A 19510-nucleotide genomic window follows, 5' to 3' on the forward strand; every position below is an offset into this window, starting at 1 on the left:
AGCATTATGTGAACTGAGAACTTCCAGATGTACAAGCTGGGTTTAGAAAAGGCAGAGGAAACAGAGGTCAAATTGCCAACATCTGCTGGATCATAGAGAAATCAGGGGAATTCTAGAAAAACATTTACTTCTGCTTCGTCGACTACATTAAAGCCTTTAATGGTGTGGATCATAACAAACTGTTGAAAATTCTTAAAGAGATGGGAATACCAGACCACCTCACCTGTCTCCTGAGAAATCTGTATGCAGGTCAAAAAGCAACAGTTAAAACTGGACATGGAACAATGGACTGGTTCAAAATTGGGAAAGGAGTACGACAAGGCTGTATATTGCTGTCCTGTTTATTTAACTTATGTGCAGAGTACATCATGTGAAATGCTAGGCTGGATGAATCACAAAATGGAATTAAGATTGCCAGGAGAAATATCAACAACCTCAGATATGCAGATGATACCACTCTAGTGGCAGAAAGTGAAAAGGAACTCAAGAGACTCTTGTTGAGGGTGAATGAGGAAGTGAAAAAGATGGCTTAAAACTCATCATTCAAAGAACTAAGATAATGGCACCTTGTTTCATCACTTCATGGCAAATAGAAAGGGAAAAGATGGAACTACTGAGAGATTTTATTTTCTTGGGCTCTAAAATCACTGCTGGTGGTGACTACAGGCATGAAATTAAAAGACACTTTCTCCTTGGAAGGAAAGCTATGACAAACCTAGATTTCCTATTAAAAAGCAGAGACATTACTTTGCCAACAAAGGTCCATATAGTCAGAGCTATGATTTTTTTCAGTAGTGATGTACATATGTGAGAGTTGGACAGTAAAGAAGGCTGAGTGCTGAAGAATTTAATGCTTAGGAACTTTGGTGCTGGAGAAGACTCTTGAGAGTCCCTTCGACAGCAAGGAAATCAAACCAATCAATCCTAAATGAAATCAACCCTGAATATTCACTGGGAGGACTGATGTTGAAGCTTCAATCCTTTGGCTACCTGATTCGAAGAGCCAATTCATTGGAAAAGACCTTGATGTTGGGAAAGATTGACGGCAAAAGGAGAAGCGAGCAACAGAGGATGAGATGGTTGGATGGCATCACGGACTCAACGGATGTGATTTTGAACAAACTCGGAGATAGTGAAGGACTGTCGGGTGTGTTGCAGTTCATGGGATCACAAAGAGTTGGACACAACTTAGTGACTGAGCAACAACAATGACGGAAAATGCAGAGTTCTGTGAAAAAAAATCACTGAATTGAATACTTTTGACAGATAAGTTGTATGGTATGTGAATTATATCTCAATAAAGCTATTATTAAAATAATAACTTTACTGGATTCCCTGGTAACTCGGATGGTAAAGAATCCGCCTGCAATGCAGGAGACCTGGGTTTGATCCCTAGCTTGGAAAGATCCCCTCAAATAGGAAATGGCAAGCCACTCCAGTATTCTTGCCTGAGAAATCCCATGGACAGAGGAGCCTGGAGGGCAACTGTCCATAGGATCTCAAAGAGTTGGGGGACTAACAATTTCATTATTAAAGTAACACATAACTAATGTGTGCTTTGTTTTGGTAATGAGTATTTTAGGTTTGGTGGGGAAAGAAGAATATCTTTCTATTAGGGAGTCCAGTTAACTAAAAAAAGAAAGGTCATCACAACAGAGTAAACAACTTGAATCTGACCTTCCTAGACACCAAGATGGGAAACACTGAATAAAGCATTTTCTATTTATTAGAAGCTCTGAACAACTAAGGCTACAGGATGTTTTCTGTCAGTCCAGGCTCTGGAAAACTGCCATTTGGGTTTTTGCATAGGGTTCAGAAATGAGAGCTAGACTCCTTGAAGACAGTGTTACAGAAATTATCAGTTACACTGATGACTGTTAATTATGTTGACTCTTAATTAAAGGTGAAAGCTCAGAAATGCTTTTGTCTAGGCTAGCACTGACCAACAGAGCTTTCTAGGATGATGAAAATGTTCTGTGTCTGCAGTATCCAGTAAGGTAGCCACTATCCTCGTGTGGTTTCTGAGCACTGGAAATGTTCCTGTGCAACTGATCATAATTAAAATTAAATTCTAAATGAATTGTATTCCATTTCAGCTCATTTAAATAGCCATTAAATAGCATGTAAGCCAGTCACTGTTACATTGGACTGAGTAGGACTAGAAAGCATACTGGAACCTTATCCATTGAGCCCTAAAAATAACTGCAAAATTTTTGTTATCTTAAAAAGCTGACAATGCTTGGTAACAGTCGAAAAATTCAATGCAAAACACATCTACTGTGCACTTAGAGTGGTCTAAGCTAGCTAATCAATTAGTAATAGGAAGCTGACTCAAAGTTATGGATTCTATTCGTACATAACAGGTTATTATCTATGAATCTTCTTTCTTTCTTTTCTTCCCCCCATTTCCTGTTAGCTGGAAAGCTGTTCACCTGAAAATATGATCATCTTCAATAACAACTTCTCTATTCCCCAAAAAGCACCAAAACAACATAAAAATATCAAAAGACAAGTTATGTTCTGCTTTAATGAATCAATGTTAAAAAATTTTTTTGGAAGAGGGAGGCGGACAGAATGAGACTGAATCATAGGAACTTAGTATTTCAACTGGCAGGTCACAGTTGAAGATGGGTGTGGGAGATGGGCATCTAGCCTGTGCACTAGTGAAATGCCAGTAAACCAAACAATGGAAAGAAAGCAAATGTGATGGCTGAGAGCCATTTAGGAGATACTCCAAGAACTATGAATTCAGCGTGGCATTAAACCTCAGGACAAACCAACAGTCAGTATGTCATACCGTCCGTGTTGGAACGAGACAATTAGAAATGGACAATATGTATTACATCTGTGTATCAGTCATGCCCGACTCTTAGCAACCCCATGGACTGCAGCCCACCAGGCTCCTCTGTCCATGAGGTTCTCCAGGCAAGAATACTGGAGTGGGTTGCCATTTCCTACCCTAGGGGATCTTCCCAACCCAGGGATTGAACCCACGTCTCTTGAGTCTCCTGCATCACAGGCGGATACTTTACTGGGCCACCTAGGAAGCCTGTATTCAATTGATTCAAATTTACTAATATGTCTTTGGAAGAATAAACTAAGTAATATCTAAAAAATTCTTGACTGAATAAACTATACAGAGGACTTCCTAAGCACTCCAGTGGTTAAGACTCTTCCCTTCTAATGCAGGGGTGAACGTTCAATTCCCGGTAGGGGAACTAAGATCCCACAGGCCATATCACGTGGCCAAAAATACCCCCAAAAACAAAAATGAACAAACAAAAACTAGACAGAAAAGTTATAAATAAGCATGACTTTGAGGAGTAAACACCTAGCTCATTTTATACAATGTTGGCTAACAGCTGGGCATACACTAAACTAATTGCTTGTGATTAAATTATATTAAAAATTTTTTTGATTTCATGCAGCCCCATATTCCACAGCATTGAAGCACTAAAAATTGGAAAAGAATATTGACTACTTTAACTGGATTACATGGCAATGCAAATCAATCTTTGAGTCATAATCCGACCAAAAAAAAATCCAGGGATGTTTACCAAGTAGGTGGCTTCCCAAAGAAGGGTATTTTTTAGCACAAAGGCTTCAGATCTTCCCTCTGAAACAAGGTTTGGTTATCAGTGCCTGAGAAGTGAGGCTAAACATGGTATTGAGGTTCTAAAATCTACATATGCCTAAATATTTCAAGTAGTTTAAGCTGAACCGTTAAGTTTCCATCTCTTTATATACTTTTATCAGGGCATTTAGTGAGTCATTTTACTTGATTTCTTTGCATGTCTATATGCCCACTTGAAGAAAGGGGCCTCTGTCTTTGTATCCCCGAAATCTCTCACGGTCACTATCAGTCCTTTACAAATAGAACCAGAAAGTTCGGTTATAGAAATAAATTGTTGTCATTGTTCAGCCACTAAATCAGTCTGACTCTTGAGACCCCGTGGACTGTAGCCTGTCAAGCTCCTCTGTCCATGGGATTTCCCAGGCAAGAATACTGGGGTGGGTTGCCACTTCTTCTTCAAGGGATCTTCCTGACCCAGGGATTGAACTCACGTCTCCTACATTGGCAGGTGGGTTCTTTATCACTAAGGCACCAGGAAAGCCTGTAGAAATAAATAACAACCTAATTTCCTTTTAATTGCATTCTCTGGAACAGGGACAAAGAAGTCACAAACTTGGCAGGCAGAACTGTGCAGGGCATGGGCTGCAGAGTCAAAGAATGCAGACTCTGCCACTCAGTATGTGCACGACCAGGAGCAAGCCTGAGCCTCAGCATTCCACACCTGGAAAATGGGTATAACAATAATACCCATCTCAAAGGATGCTGTAAACACACAAGAAGATGCACATGAAGCCTGTAGCATGGTCACTGGGACAAGCTAAAGGTTCAGTGTTAGCTATTAGAGTCCTACTGTCTAACATTTTAAAACCTGGTTAACGCTTGTTCCCTTTTTATTATATTATTACTAAAACTATAGCCTCATTTGCTTCATAAATTAGACGCTTTTTGAGAACTCCCTTATAGAAAAAAGCCTAAACTAAATGTTTTCAAAATCAACATATGGAATTGTCATGCCCATATGCAGTCTTTACGGGCGCACAGTATTCAAAAGGCACTATTTCACATCTACCTTCATGGCTAGGGAAAATAATCCAGATTTTTTATAAAGTGTATTGTGGGATGGCTCCAAAACAACTGTGAATCAGAAGCATTTGTGACATTCTAACTTTCCTAACTGCTATAAAGAAGACTGTCCATTCAAATATTCATTCATACATTCCTGCAAATATTTACTGAGTCCAAACTGTGTTCAGGCACTGTTTTTGGTGCTAGTGACAGCCAGTGAACAGAACGGACAAAGACGCCTGCCCTCATGGAGGCTATAGTCCCACACGAAGCAAAGTTTACTTCAAATCAAGCATCTATCCAGCTTTTCCCTTTACAAATAACCCTTATGTCAAGTAACATAATAGTTCATTCAGGCATATCAGATTTTTATACTGCTAGTAAAGTTTCTCAGATTTTTTTTTTCTTTTGGACTTTTATATTTCTCTCACTCTGCCTTCCAGAGAAGGCAATGGCACCCCACTCAAGAGGTTGCCTGGAAAATCCCATGGACGGAGGAACCTGGTAGGCTGCAGTCCATGGGGTCACGAAGAGTCGGACATGACTGAGCGACTTCACTTTCACTTTTCATGCATTGGAGAAGGAAATGGCAACCCACTCCAGTGTTCTTGCCTGGAGAATCCCAGGGATGGGGGAGCCTGGTGGGCTGCCGTCTATGGGGTTGCACAGAGTCGGACACGACTGAAATGACTTAGCAGCAGCAGCGGAACTCTGCCTTCTGAAATGGAGCAGAACCCTATGGTCCTTCCACCCCCCACCTCCCACCCATGTCCTCTGCCTGCCTTTCGTCTTTGGAAAACCTTAGTCAAAGAATAAGTTTAATCAGAGAAGTAAGAAATATAGAAACAAAGGAAAACACTCAGAGGAGACTAAATAATAATAATGTGGTCATTAAGCATAGTCAAGGACCTTTAGTCCTTTCTCAAGGGCTATAGATAATATTCTGAGCCATATCCTGTGAGCTGTCTTATAGATACCAAAACACCAGGTGGAAAAGTTAACTACATGATGACCAGACTGTACCCAGAACATGAGTTGTCACAATTCTGAGAACTGGCCACAAAGAAATGGGAACAAATGGACCTTGGAACTGAAGATTAACTGTACCTAAAACAATCAAAATGACACTGGTCAGACCACCGATGACCAATCTGAAGATGACTGTCAGAGCTGACTGTGCTGTTTCTGCATGTAGCCCCCTCCTTCTGTCTATAAAAGCTCTTGCCCCCCGGTTGCTGTGTGTGTGTGTATGTGTGTGTGTGGTGGTGGTGGGGGGAGTTGGCCTTTGGACAGATGTCCACCCCTCTCCCCAAGTTGGCGGCATCTGAAATAAAGCAAACTTTCCTCTTCACCAACCTGGCCTGTTTATTGCCTTTTGAGCAGTGAGCAGCTGTACCCCACCTCGTCCTTTCAGTAACATTTCCACAACAAAAACTGATGTAATATTCCTCTCAGACACGAAGCAGACACTTACAGATATCACTAAAGCTAAGTACAAAATACAGTAATGCAGCAGGTTATTTTTACACCTAAGCAAGTGACAATAATTAGCTTCATTCCCACATCTTACTAAGAAGAAATATTGTAGGAATATAATTTTATATATTTTATAAATACATATAACATATAAATACACACTGTATGTATAATATAATACAATATAATACATATATGTATATATATTTTTTGCCACTTCAGACAAACACACCCTCCACAGATACTTGTCAGCAGTTTCACTCTCTTTCTTATAGGAAGTTGAGTACTATGAAGCCTCAGAATAAAGACTCTTCCCTCGGGGACAGATTTTGTTTGGATATGACTTTCTCTCTTTTAGTGAAATGAAAACACCACTGAATTTATGAGCAAGAAGGGGAATTTTAAAGTTAATGAAAGTGACATTTATGAGACAAGCATGAACTAAGGTGGTGGGATGAGGAACGCAGAGATTTATCGGATGACTTGCAGCTGCAATGGAAGGTGGCCTGAATGTGCTGAGATTCTGCACATGTGTCCTGTTGACAGGGGTCCTTTTTACCTGGCTGCCATGAGGTCCAGAAGGTGCTGCCACCGGTCATTGATCTTGCCAAGCTTGTACTCAATCTCAGACGCTTTGCTTTCATGGCTGGCTCGAGCCAGCCGTTCTCCCATTTGCTGGAGCTGTATTTTGTTCTCTTGGGCAATTGCAATTTCCTCTTGATAATCCTGTGTAATAAATAGCAATCACAGAGGTCAGAAAGCATGTTCTTGATGTATTCAGCCTAGCTCTACTAGAAACAGGGTAATTACAGTTTTCTACGGCTTGGAAATAGTTTGGGCATAGGGAACACTATGTGAATATGAGTCCTAGTACACAGGAATTAATGGTACCTGCTATTTTCAGTATTTAGGCAAAGTCCAGATTTTCAGTACATAGGCAAAGTCCAGATTGAATTTTTATATAGATCTTTTTAAAGGGAATAGATGTTCTTAAGGGGCAGGGGGAGGCTTTCTTTTTACTTAAAATAGGCATTAAAAAAATGTAAGTATATACATAGAAACAAAAGACAAAACTTGAAGAATTTCAATGCTGGGAAGTTATACCTTACTGCTGTAATCACCAACCACATGTTCTATTTAGAATCAATCCTCCTACACGTTAACTGCCAAGAGGCTTATAAGATGTGTCTGCATGTATGTATATCTAAATATATATGTGTGTGTGCCCGTGTGTGTGAATGTCAATTGTTACTTGGCAGAATGTTTTAAAAGATTACTACTTTCATTTTAAGGAGCTATCTTCTATACAGTGTAAAATGCTGATTTTACAACCCATAAATCATTGACATAAGTCTCAAGAATAATGACCTTTAGTCTTAGAGGATCAATGGGTCTCAAATCTCCCTCATTTACCCAGTTTCTATAGGAGCTCCTCCGAAAGACTGTTTTAGGTAAGAAGGACAGGCTCTCAGTATGGTCTACAGTAAGGTCACTGAGATAGACCACTGAACAGTATGATTAAAGGGATGATAAAGGCCATCTCCTCTTGACCCCTATCTGTCCCCTCTTCCCTCCCCCCCAGCCTCTGGACCAATGGTCCTCTTAGTTTCTTGCCATAGTGACAGCATCCAAAATTTAGAATCAACTTTTTCATTTTTGGTTTAAGCTTCTGTTAGGCAGGCAGCAAATATTTTCTCATGAAAATAATATACAAACACAGGTATTATAAGGATATGGGTATTTTAGCCTTCTATTGCTCTAAAATTACCTTGGGAACAGGGCTACCTTTTCAAGTCAGTAAAAAGGGCCCCCAAAGAACAGGAGGAGCCAGTGAAACTTCATTCTATTCAGGGTTGAATGCTGTCCTCAGACTCAGTACCCCACCCACTCACCTTTCTATGTTACTTCAACCTTGTGGGAGTCAAAGACCAATGAAATAAATGCTTATTAATAGTTACAATATGCCATTACAAATTTGAGATTATTTTACTGAGAAACGTTTAATTCAATGGAATTACTCCAACCCTAGAACAGTATTTATAGTAAAAGAATCTGCCTAGGTTGTTTTTAAAGCAAAATGCTGAGTGTTAAGGCCAGTAGGTACCCACATCATAGTTACAGTCTGTTTATTAATTTCTTTATCCTAAGTTGAAAAAATTACCAAGACTATTATTTTTCTTTACAAAAGAGACACCACATAGTGCAAGCTCATGAAAACGTTTTTAGAGTCCATAATTATATATATATATACAAAATGGTATAGTCCATATTTTAAAGGTTACTAAACAGTATAACAAAATCATCTGTGTGCCAAGGTACAGTTTTTCTAAATTTTAAATTACGCTTGGCATTTTGCTCAGGAGACAGTTTTTTCCATACCCCCCAAAACATGGATCTTAAATTTCATGATAAAATCAATTGGAGTATAAATACGCTTGGTCAAAATTTATTCTATAGCAACTTTCACTATAAAACCTATTACATTAATCATGTCTAATAGAACGTTCTCTGACACCCATAAACCAGCAAAGGGTAGAACTGTTACAGATGCTTAAATGAAATATGTATTGTCTCAGTCCACATTTTAAAGCTTTACAATATTAAATACATTGGGTTAATCAAAAAGTTCTTTTGGGTTTTTCCATAAGATGTTCTATTGGGCTATTCGGATCCAATAGAAATGCTGATGCTTAGAACTTGCACTTTTAAGTGTAAACCTATAAAGTTATTAATATCACATCTTGGCTTCAGAGTTTTTGTTTTTCTGTATATGTGCCTGTGCACACCCATAGAGAAAAAAAAAATACAATTCCGAAAGACAACATATAATATAAATAACTTCATAGACAAAGGGAATTTTTCCTAATACTTATTTATATATTTTTTAAGAATGAGTGAAGCTATTGTCCATTTATTCAATAAATAATGGCTGAGTACTTCTGAGAAGTCAGGAGCTACAGCAGTGAACAAAACTGACGAAGTTCCTGTTCCCATAAAGCTTACAGGCCACTGGGGCTTCCAGTGTAGACAGATAACAAACAAGTAAATCAGGAACATGTACTGTATTTCAGATGGCAATATGTGCTTAAGAGAAATATAAAATTTAAATGATTAATTGTTCAAATGCAGTGTGGAAACACCACTGGAACCATCAAAAACCTTTTAAAATGCTATTAAATCTGACCAATCCTATATAGACATTAAAAACATTCTGGATGCATTTGAACATAAAAATATACTCTCATCATCATATATACCTTGAAATTAATATGAAGCTAAAATGCCCAGAAAAGTCCTCATTTCTGTAACTGTCTATAAATCATGGTTTATAGAGAAAATGCCAGTTTAATGGATCCTAGGAATTTTTTCTTTTAGTTCCTCTCTAGTGATTTTTACCTCTTTAAAAACAAACAATAAATCAATTATACTCTGATTAAAAACAAAGAAAACTAATACACATAAATAATTCCTACTGAACAGGCAGATAAAATCCAAAAACTGAGCGTTATCTATCAGCAGACAATCTATTTCATCACAAACTGAAAATATTCAATATAATTTATATGTCAAAGAAGCCTTTCCAGGCACATTAATTTTATGTCAAGAAGTGTTTGTAACAGAGTGCTCCTTTGTCGGGAAAGTAACCAGGAGTAAGGCCATCTTCGTACCAACGCCTAAACACTAGAAGAGTAAAACACACGTAGCCACACATCTGTTACCTTCCTGAGCTTCTCAATCATTTCTTCAATGAGAATGTCTCCATTCTGAGAGACCTTGCTTTCCATCTGAGTCAGCCATTCGCAAAGCTCCTTGTTCTTTTCACTGAAGACGGCCCACTCGTTCAGCCTCTCACTTACTTGCTGTCGCCTTAAGGAGAGCTGAAAAGTTCAAAGTGGGAGAAAACGCAACAGGATAATCAGAGTGGAACTCATAGCCTGAGGGAAGAAGCAAACAAAGTTTGTTGGGTGGCCTAAGACAAGCACTGGTCGTGCATCTCTTTAGGCCACTGTTCCCGGAGGCTCAGGCCCAGGACACTGCTCTAGCCTAGTGAGTTTCACAACCAGGATTTGCTATTAAGTATGAGTGGGAGACCCTGAATCCTCTACTTCCCTCCCAAGAGCCACATGCCCGTTCTCTTATAAAAGGTTCTGAACAATCCAGTTTCTCACTATAGTTGGTTCTGTAGCTATGATACGGGATTACTGAATGTACTTTAACTAAAAAAATATATAAACAAGAAACAAGAAAAGAACAAGAAAAGGGGAAAGGGGATGGGCAGGAAAAAAAGAAAAGACAAAAGAAGGAAGGAAAAGGGAAAAGAAAGAAAAATAGGGAAGAAAGGAAGGAAGGAAAGTTGAGCGTCAGGTGTCTAAAGAGGGTGGACCAAGGGACACAGTGGGAGAGCTCAGTTCCTGATCAGCTCTATCCTGATCACTTTACTTTGAGCAAATTCTTTTATATCTCTGCTGGTTTTCTTTTTTATTTATGTATCCTTGTTTCTTTTTCATATAACAGCCTTACTGAGATGTAATTTCCACACCATACAATTTGTCTGTTTATAAAGTGTACAACTCAGTGGTTTTTTCGTTTATTAACAGAGTTTTACAACTACCAGCACAATCAATGTTGTAAGATTGTCATCAGTACAACACCTGGCCCCTGCCCCGCTCCGTACCCATCATAACTCACTCCCTTGCCTACCCCAGCATCTTCCTCCCAATCTTAATCTACTTTCTAGCAAATTTGGAAAACTCAGCAGTGGCCACAGGACTGGAAAAGGTCAGTTTTCATTCCAATCCCAAAGAACGCTCAAACTACCACACAATTGCACTCATCTCACACACTAGAAAAGTAATGCTCGAAATTCTCCAAGCCAGGCTTCAGCAATACGTGAACCATGAACTTCCAGATGTTCAAGCTGGTTTTAGAAAAGGCAGAGGAACCAGAGATCAAATTGCCAACATCCGCTGGATCATCGAATAAGCAAGAGAGTTCCAGAAAAACATCTATTTCTGCTTTCTTGACTATGCCAAAGCCTTTGACTGTGGATCACAAAAAACTGTGGAGAATTTTGAAAGAGATGGGAATACCAGACCACCTGACCTACCTCTTGAGAATCCTATTTGCAGGTCAGGAAGCAATACTTAGAACTGGACATGGAACAACAGACTGGTTCCAAACAGGAAAAGGAGTACGTCAAGGCTGTATATTGTCACCCTGCTTATTTAACTTCTATGCAGAGTACATCATGAGAAATGCTGGGCTGGAAGAACCACAAGCTGGAATCAAGATTGCCGGGAGAAATATCAATCACCTCAGATATACAGATGACACCACCCTAATGGCAGAAAGTGAAGAGGAACTAAAAACCTCTTGATGAAAGTGAAAGAGGAGAGTGAAAAAGTTGGCTTCAAGCTCAACATTCAGAAAATGAAGATCATGGCATCTGGTCCCATCACTTCATGGGAAATAGATGGGGAAACAGTGGAAACAGTGTCAGACTTTATTTTTGGGGGCTCCAAAATCACTGCAGATGGTGACTGCAGCCATGAAATTAAAAGATGCTTATTCCTTGGAAGGAAAGTTATGACCAACCTAGATAGCATATTCAAAAGCAGAGACATGACTTTGCCAACAAAGGTCTGTCTAGTCAAGGCTATGGTTGGTTCTTCCAGTGGTCATGTATGGATGTGAAAGTTGGACTGTGAAGAAAGCTGAGTGCCGAAGAATTGATGCTTTTGAACTGTGGTGCTGGAGAAGACTCTTGAGAGTCCCTTGGACTGCAAGGAGATCCAACCAGTCCATTCTAAACGAGATCAGCCCTGGGTGTTCTTTGGAAGGAATGATGCTAAAGCTGAAACTCCAGTACTTTGGCCACCTCATGCGAAGAGTTGACTCATTGGAAAAGGCTCTGATGCTGGGACGGATTGAGGGCAGGAGGAGAAGGGGACGACAGAGGATGAGATGGCTGGATGGCATTACCAACTCGATGGACATGAATTTGGGTGAACTCCGGGGGTTGGTGATGGACAGGGAGGCCTGGCGTGCTGCGATTCATGGGGTTGCTAAGAGTCATACAGGACTGAGCGACTGAACTGAACTGAACTGAACTGATAGCACATTTTTGGGGATTCCCTTGTTGCTCAGATGATAAAGAATCTGCCTGCAATGCAGGAGACCTGGGTTCGATCCATGGGTTGGGAAGATCCCCTGGAGGAGGCCATGGCAACCCACTCCAGTATTCTTGTCTGGAGAATCTCCATGGACAGAGGAGCCTGGCAGGCTACAGTCCATGGTGTCACAAAGAGCTGGACACGACTGAGTGACTAAAGCACAGCACATAGCACATTTTATTTTTCAATTCATCTACCAATGAACATGTGAGTTGTGTCTGCTTTGGGGCTGTTATGAATAACACTGCTATGAACATTTGAGTGCAAGTGTTTGTCTGGACATAAATTTCATTTCTTTGGGGGTGTATACCCAGAAGTAGACTTGCTGAGTTGTACAGTAACACCACAGATTGTTTTCTAAATGCCTACACCATTTTATATTCCCACTCTCAGTAGGGCTCCAATTTCTTCACATCCTCACCAATATCTGTTATTATCTGTCTTTTGGATTACAGGCATCCTAGTGGATATAAAGCGATATTTCACTGTGGTTTTGATTTGCATTTCCCTGAAGGCTAATGATATGGAGAATCTTTTCATATTCTTGACCATTTGTATGACTTCTTTGGAGAACTGTCTGGTCAAATTCCATGCCCATTTCTTAATTTTTTTTTTTTATTACTGACTTTTTTTTGTTCCTTATGCATTGTAGATACAATGGATTTATTTTCTTATTTCTAGGACTAGAATGATCCTTTTGAGAATTCTAAACTTTTCTGACTTCATAATACTCTTGTCTTTGCAGTACTGGCTAAGATACTATGGAATGCTTCTAGTTGAGTTAAACTGCATGTTAGTAAAATACAATGTTATTTGAGTGGCAAGAAGATGATCCACTTTTGCAGACATTCCGTACAGTCAAGTTGATAATGCTAGACTTCTGCCATTCATCTCACTGCATTAAACACTTACCTCTCAATTTTCCTTTTTACACTAACATTTTATTATGAAAAACATCAGACATACAGAAAAGTTGAAGGAATTGTGTGGTAAACAGCTATGACATACTCCGTAGACTAAAACTGTTCACATTTTGCTACATTTTGCTTTAATACCTATATGCCATTTTTCCATAGATTTATTTTACTTTTCAATGATTATTTAATGAATTTTCTTTTTCAAATGAATGTGAAAATATTTCTAAGGTGTTACACACTTCCTAGTTAGCAATTCCGTGAGGGCTGGCTCTGTTATTGATTAGGTAAATAATATTCAAGGTTCCTTACAGCCCCAAATCTCTGATTCTGTCTCTTAGAAAAGAATGGGAGCTAATTACATGAAAAAGAATAAAATACCTAGGAATAAACCTTCATAACGAAGCAAAAGATCTGTACTCTGAAAATTGTAAGATGCTGATGGAGATTGAAGACTATACAAAGAGATGCAAAAAAAATACTGTGTTCTTGGATTGGAAGAATCAATATTGTTAAAATCACCATACTATTCAACACAATTGACAGAGTCAATGTAATCTGTATCAAATCACCAATGGCAGGAACAAAAAATTTCAAAATTTGTATGGAAACACAAAAGACTGAACAGTCAAAGAAATCTTGAGAAAGAAAAACAAAGCTGAAAGAATCAGGCTGTCTGACTTCAGACTATACTACAAAGCTACAGTAATGAAAACAGTATGGTACTGGCACAAAAACAGGCACATGGTTCAATGAAAGCCCAGAAATAAACCCATGCACCTATGGTGAATTAATCTACAACAGAGGAGGCAAGCATATACAGTGGAGAAAAGACAGTTTTTCAATAAATGTTGATGGGAAAATTGGGCAGCTACATGGAATGAAATTAGAACATTTCTCTAACACTGTCTACAAAAATCAACTCAAAATGGATTAAAGACCTAAATGCAAAACTAAATACTATAAAAACACCTGGAGGAAAACACAGGTGGAACACTTACTGACATAAATTCCAGCAATATTTTTTTTGATCCATCTCATAGAGTAATGGAAATAAAAACAAAAATAAACAAATGGGACCTAACTAAACTTAGGAGCTTTTGCACAGCAAAGAAAACCATAAACAAAATGAAAAGGCAACCTACAGAACAGAAGAAAATATTTGTAAACAAGGCAACTGACAAGGGATTCATTTCCAAAATATACGACCAGCTCACACAGCTCAATTAAAAAAAAAAAAGAAAGAAAGAAACTCAATCAACAAATGAGCAGAAGATCTAAATAGACATTTCTCTACAGAAGACATACAGATGGCTGACAGGCATATGAAAAATGTTCCATATCACTAATTGTTAGAGAAAGGCAAATTAAAACTGCAATGAAGTAACAACTCATACTTGTCAGAATGACTATCATCAGAAAGTCCACAAATAATAAATGCTAGAGAAAGCATGGAAAAGGATCCTTCCTACACTGCTGGTGGGAATGTAAATTGGTGTAGCCACTATGGAGAACAGTATGGAGGTTCTTTCAAAACTACAAACCGAGTTGCTGTATGATCCTGCAACTCTACTTCTGGGCATAGATGTAATTCGAAAAGATAAATGTACCCCTATGTCCAAAGCAGCACTATTTAGAATAGCCAAGACATAGAAGCAACCTAAGTGTTCATCAACAGATGAATTATTCTTAGCCATAAAAGATAATCAAATAATGACTTTGAAGTAACATGAATGGGTTTAGAGATTATCATATTAAGTGAAGTAAGTCACAGAAAGGAAAATATTATATGATACCACTTATATGTGGAATCTAAAAAAAAAATAACATAAATGATTTTATTTACAGAACAAAAGTAGATTAACAGACATAGAAAAGAAACTTATGGTTACCAAAGGAAACAGTGACTGAGGGCAGGGAACTAACATATAAACACTACTATATATAAAATAGATAACTGACAATGCCCTACTGTATAGCACAAAGAACTATATTCAATCTTATAATAACTGATAATGGAAAATAATCTTAAAATTATATATACACACACACACACACATACACACACACACACATATTCTGAATCACTGTCCTGAAAACCTGAAACTAACACAACACTGTAAATTAACTATATTTCCATTTAAAAAACAGTTGAACAAAGATACTGAAGAAGTTTTCTCAAAAAAAAAAAAAAGTTGGGAATTAGACTATAAGCCCAGGATATTCATGCCAGGTCCAGCTTAGTGATCTGCCTAGAGAGCAAACCCCACAACCTGCCATAATTTTTGAAATGTTACCATTAGAAATTCACTCTTTTGAGTTAACATGATATTTTAAAATAAAAATTTCTCTGGGTAGAGGTGACACGTATGAATCTATTAAGTATTTCCCCATTGGTATAATTCAGTTTACCATTAATTTTTCCTCAAGGCAGAACAACAGTGCATTTACTTGTTGTGGGTATTGATGGGAATGGAAAAAAGAAAACACAGATTAAAAGTTTTAGACACAAATTTCACCTATATCAAGTTCTACCAAGACAGTCCTGAAGAGCACGATTCCTCCAGCACCATTTTCCTCCCAACCTCTGACAGCAGAGTGTATTTCCATCTGCTGGAATGCTAAGATTTTGAACTTTCTGGTGTATATAACTTTCTTTTTCATTCACAGAATATCAGAATCATACTAATATTACAATTTTTGCTTTGACTGCTATCCAAGCTGAAACTATATTTTCATGGTTGAAAATGCCCAAAGGAACTGTTTTCCATACAAAGTTAGAAATCCCTGCCCTTCAGACTTCAGACGATGTGTAGCTCTGCTATGTGTAGTGCCTCTGAGTCTTCCCTCATATCCTGGCCATGGGCAAGAATAAATTCTAGGGCTTTTAGCAACAACACTTCAGGGAAGACAATCACACAACAGAAAATATTATCTACCTCTTTGAGAGGTAGCTATTAGGTTAAAAGAGGATAATACCTACCCTCTTTTCAGAGACAGGGAGAGAGGAGGTTAGACACATTTGAGGACCACGTTGACCAGTAAAGCTTGAGTTTTTGATACATGTTGCAATATAATGTTATGATCAAATACCAGAGGCAGATGAGATTCAAAAACAATCTCTATCACTTACTACAGATTATGACCAGGGCAAGATTATTCATCTTTCTTAAGCTTTACTTTTACTGTTTGTAAATTAATCTTCCATTTGTCCCAAATTTCACTAAATGTCTATGGTTTGCAGTAAACATGTGTCTGCTATATGAAATGTCTTATGTACTGGAACACTGGAGGCTCATAATAGAATCTATTCTTCAAAGAAGAAAATAATTCAAGAAAGTGACCAGTAGATCTTAAAGAGCTAACAAAAGTTAAATGCTCAGTCACTTCAGTCGTGTCCAATTCTTTGCAACACCATGGATCATAGACCACCAAGCTCCTCTGTCCATGAGATTTTCCGAGCAAGAATACTAGAGTGGGTTGCCATGCCCTCCTCTGGGGGATCTTCCCAATCCTGGGATTGAACCCAAGTCTCCAGTGTCTCCTGCACTGCAGGTGGATACTTTACCACGTGAGCCCTCAGAGAAGCCCAACAAAAGTTAAGTCTACTTAACTACTGTTACTACTAGTAGTACAACTATATACGAAATTTGCGTTTTAACACTTTTTTCTCTTTGACATGCATGTATTCATGAAGCAGCTTGAATACATGTTTCTAGTTTTTTCACACACCATGCAAGTGTTATTTTCATTTTACTTGCTTAGACAGAATAGCAGTTGAAAGAAGGAACAGGTAGGCCATAAACACTGGTTACAAACTGGTGCCAAAAGCTTTTCAAAAGATTTACATTAATAATGGGGACAGCATTTTCCTTTCGGTTTTTCCTTTGAGCTCAGTGGAAGCCCTCAACTTATTTATCAGTTTAGCACATATTTGTGTTTTCTCAAGGGTTTAAACACATTGCACTGCCAACAGCTGACAAACACCAGCTAAAACCTCCAGAGCGGGAGGCAGCTGAACAGGAAACACATCCTCTTCTGCTTCAGATATTTTTACCATGACAATCTGAAAGAACACCAAGCAATGACAATGATGATATATTTAAATCTCAGCTGGAATTACACACAGCTCTACAAACCAAGGCAGGAATGAAAGCAAACAGAAGCCATGACTATCCACAGGCACAAGAGTCCTTTCCGGGGCTCTACTTGAAGGCAGGACACTTTTCCGTTACCTCAACTCTGCAGTGGTCACGCACAGGGCGGCCCTCTCCTCCTCGTCTGGAGCCCCAGTCAGATCGTACTTCTCACCAGTTGCTTTCATTGGAATGTGAACACACTACTTGGTCTTTAACAAGGGGATTATGCCTTGCTTCACTTAAGTTTTTAACTTTTTAAAATGAGACATAGGCACAAGCTCATTTCCTTTTGTGGTTGCATGCTTGACAGAAGTTCTCCGGAAATACTAACTCAAGAAGTAGTAACTGGTCTACACTTCTCCTTCCGGCTATATCCTGGCAACTTTGGTATGAATACACATGACTAAACTTTTGCTGATTTAATTGTTTGTGTGCTGTGCTCAGCCACTCAGTCGTGTCTGATTCTTGCAAACCCATAGACTCTAGGCTGCCAGACTCCTCTGTCCATGGGATTCTCCAGGCAAGAATACTGGAGTGGGTAGCCACTTCCTTCTCCAGGGGATCTTCCCAACCCAAGAATCAAACCTGGGTCTCCTGCATTGCAAGTAGACACTTTATTGACTGAGCTACAAGGGACTCTTTAGACTGAAGCAATGTGAGAAGGGCATGCTTCAGCTTCAGGCCTTAAGATGTTCAATATAGAAGGTTTCTAGAAACACTGTTTCTGCTTCCTCTTTTTTTTTTTACTTGTCTTAGTCTACTCACAGGTGCAAGGTATTAGTCTCTTCACAGAATGTTATATGATCAACAGGCACTTTCAAAATGTATTTTTAAACAGACTGTTGCCTAGCTATATGTAAGTCTGCTGAGTAATTTTACAACATAACTTTTATGTTAAGTTAATTTTACAACCTAACTTTTATGTTTTATGTTTTAAGATTATATAAATCTTAAAGGAAATCAGTCTGAATATTCATTGGAAGGACTGATGTTGAAGCTGAAACTCCAATACTTTGGCCACCTGATGCAAAGAGCTGACTCATTTGAAAAGACCCTGATGCTGGGAAAGATTGAAGGCAGGAAGAGAAGGGGATGACAGAGGATAAGATGGTTGGATGGCATCACCGACTCAATAGACATGGGTTTGGGTAGACTCCGGGAGTTGGTGATGGACAGGGAGGCCTGGCATGCTGCGGTTCATGGGGTCGCAAAGAGTTGGAAACGACTAAGCGACTGAACTGAACTGAACCGAGAACACTTAAGATATACTCTGCTAGCAACTTTAAAGTATATAATCTGGTCTGTTGACTATAGTCCCCGTGCTGGACATTAAATCCCTGGAACTTGCTCAGCTTGTAACTGGAAGTGAGCATCCTCTATACATGATGGTTTTCCTACATAGTACTGGTCTTCCTAAGCCAAGAAGTATTACATACTCATAATCTTCGCACCCTCCAAAATATTCAGAAACCTTGTCATTATTCTACATTTAGAGGAACGTAAGAAATAAAATAAATGTCCTAAAATCCTATCCTGATAATCAACAGTATAAATGAACACTCAGCTGTTCTAGGTACTGGAGATGCAAAGAAAAGGTTTGTCCTCAAGAGCTTCAGAGTCTTCAAATCAAATTTCAAACATAAAAAGAAAATGAGAAGAAGGGAGGAACAAAGGAACAGTGTGCTGTCACACGATGGCATAGATGAAAAGGTAGTTGGGAGTTCAGAGAAAAGACAGAGGTCTCAGCATCTCAAACAGTGGCATCACAGGAGTGTTGGAATTCAAAAGAAGAGGATAGATTAGAAAATCAAAAAAGAAGGAATGAATACTCTAGGCAGGAAGTTTAGGCAAGAAGAATGGCCTGAGCAAGATCTTGGGGTAGAGGATTTCATGGTAGGTTTGGGAAGGTGATGGGAGCCGATATTTAAAGTGTTCTCTCTCTGAAAGCTTCACAGACCTCAAATAGCTAGAGAAATGGATCTAGTCTAATTCATTTCACATGATCTACTAAAAAGTACTGAGTCAGCAAGCAGTGCTAGACTTGTCTCAGTTTTAAGAAAAATGGATGAATAAAGCTCACAAGGGTAACTTAACATTGCTGTGATCATTCTCGAATGACTATATCCACCAAATATCTTTTATTTATATATGCTATGATACAATCTTTAC

At 38.7% G+C, this 19510-nt stretch overlaps 1 protein-coding gene across 21 annotated transcripts in view; it reads right to left on the reverse strand.

The window, feature by feature from the left end:
• Positions 1 to 19510, reverse strand: part of SYNE1 (spectrin repeat containing nuclear envelope protein 1) — a 503306-nt gene that overhangs the window by 63720 nt on the left and 420076 nt on the right. For all 21 annotated transcript variants that reach the window (XM_024997066.2, XM_024997067.2, XM_059889951.1 and 18 more), the window contains 2 exons: positions 9835 to 9993; positions 6675 to 6841 (listed from right to left, as the gene is read on the reverse strand). In XM_024997066.2, the coding sequence (XP_024852834.1) occupies positions 6675 to 6841; positions 9835 to 9993 (326 nt within the window). The remainder of the gene's footprint in view (positions 1 to 6674; positions 6842 to 9834; positions 9994 to 19510) is intronic.

Source organism: Bos taurus, chromosome 9 (assembly GCF_002263795.3).
Source record: "Bos taurus isolate L1 Dominette 01449 registration number 42190680 breed Hereford chromosome 9, ARS-UCD2.0, whole genome shotgun sequence".
Classification (NCBI taxonomy): Eukaryota; Metazoa; Chordata; class Mammalia; order Artiodactyla; family Bovidae; genus Bos; species Bos taurus.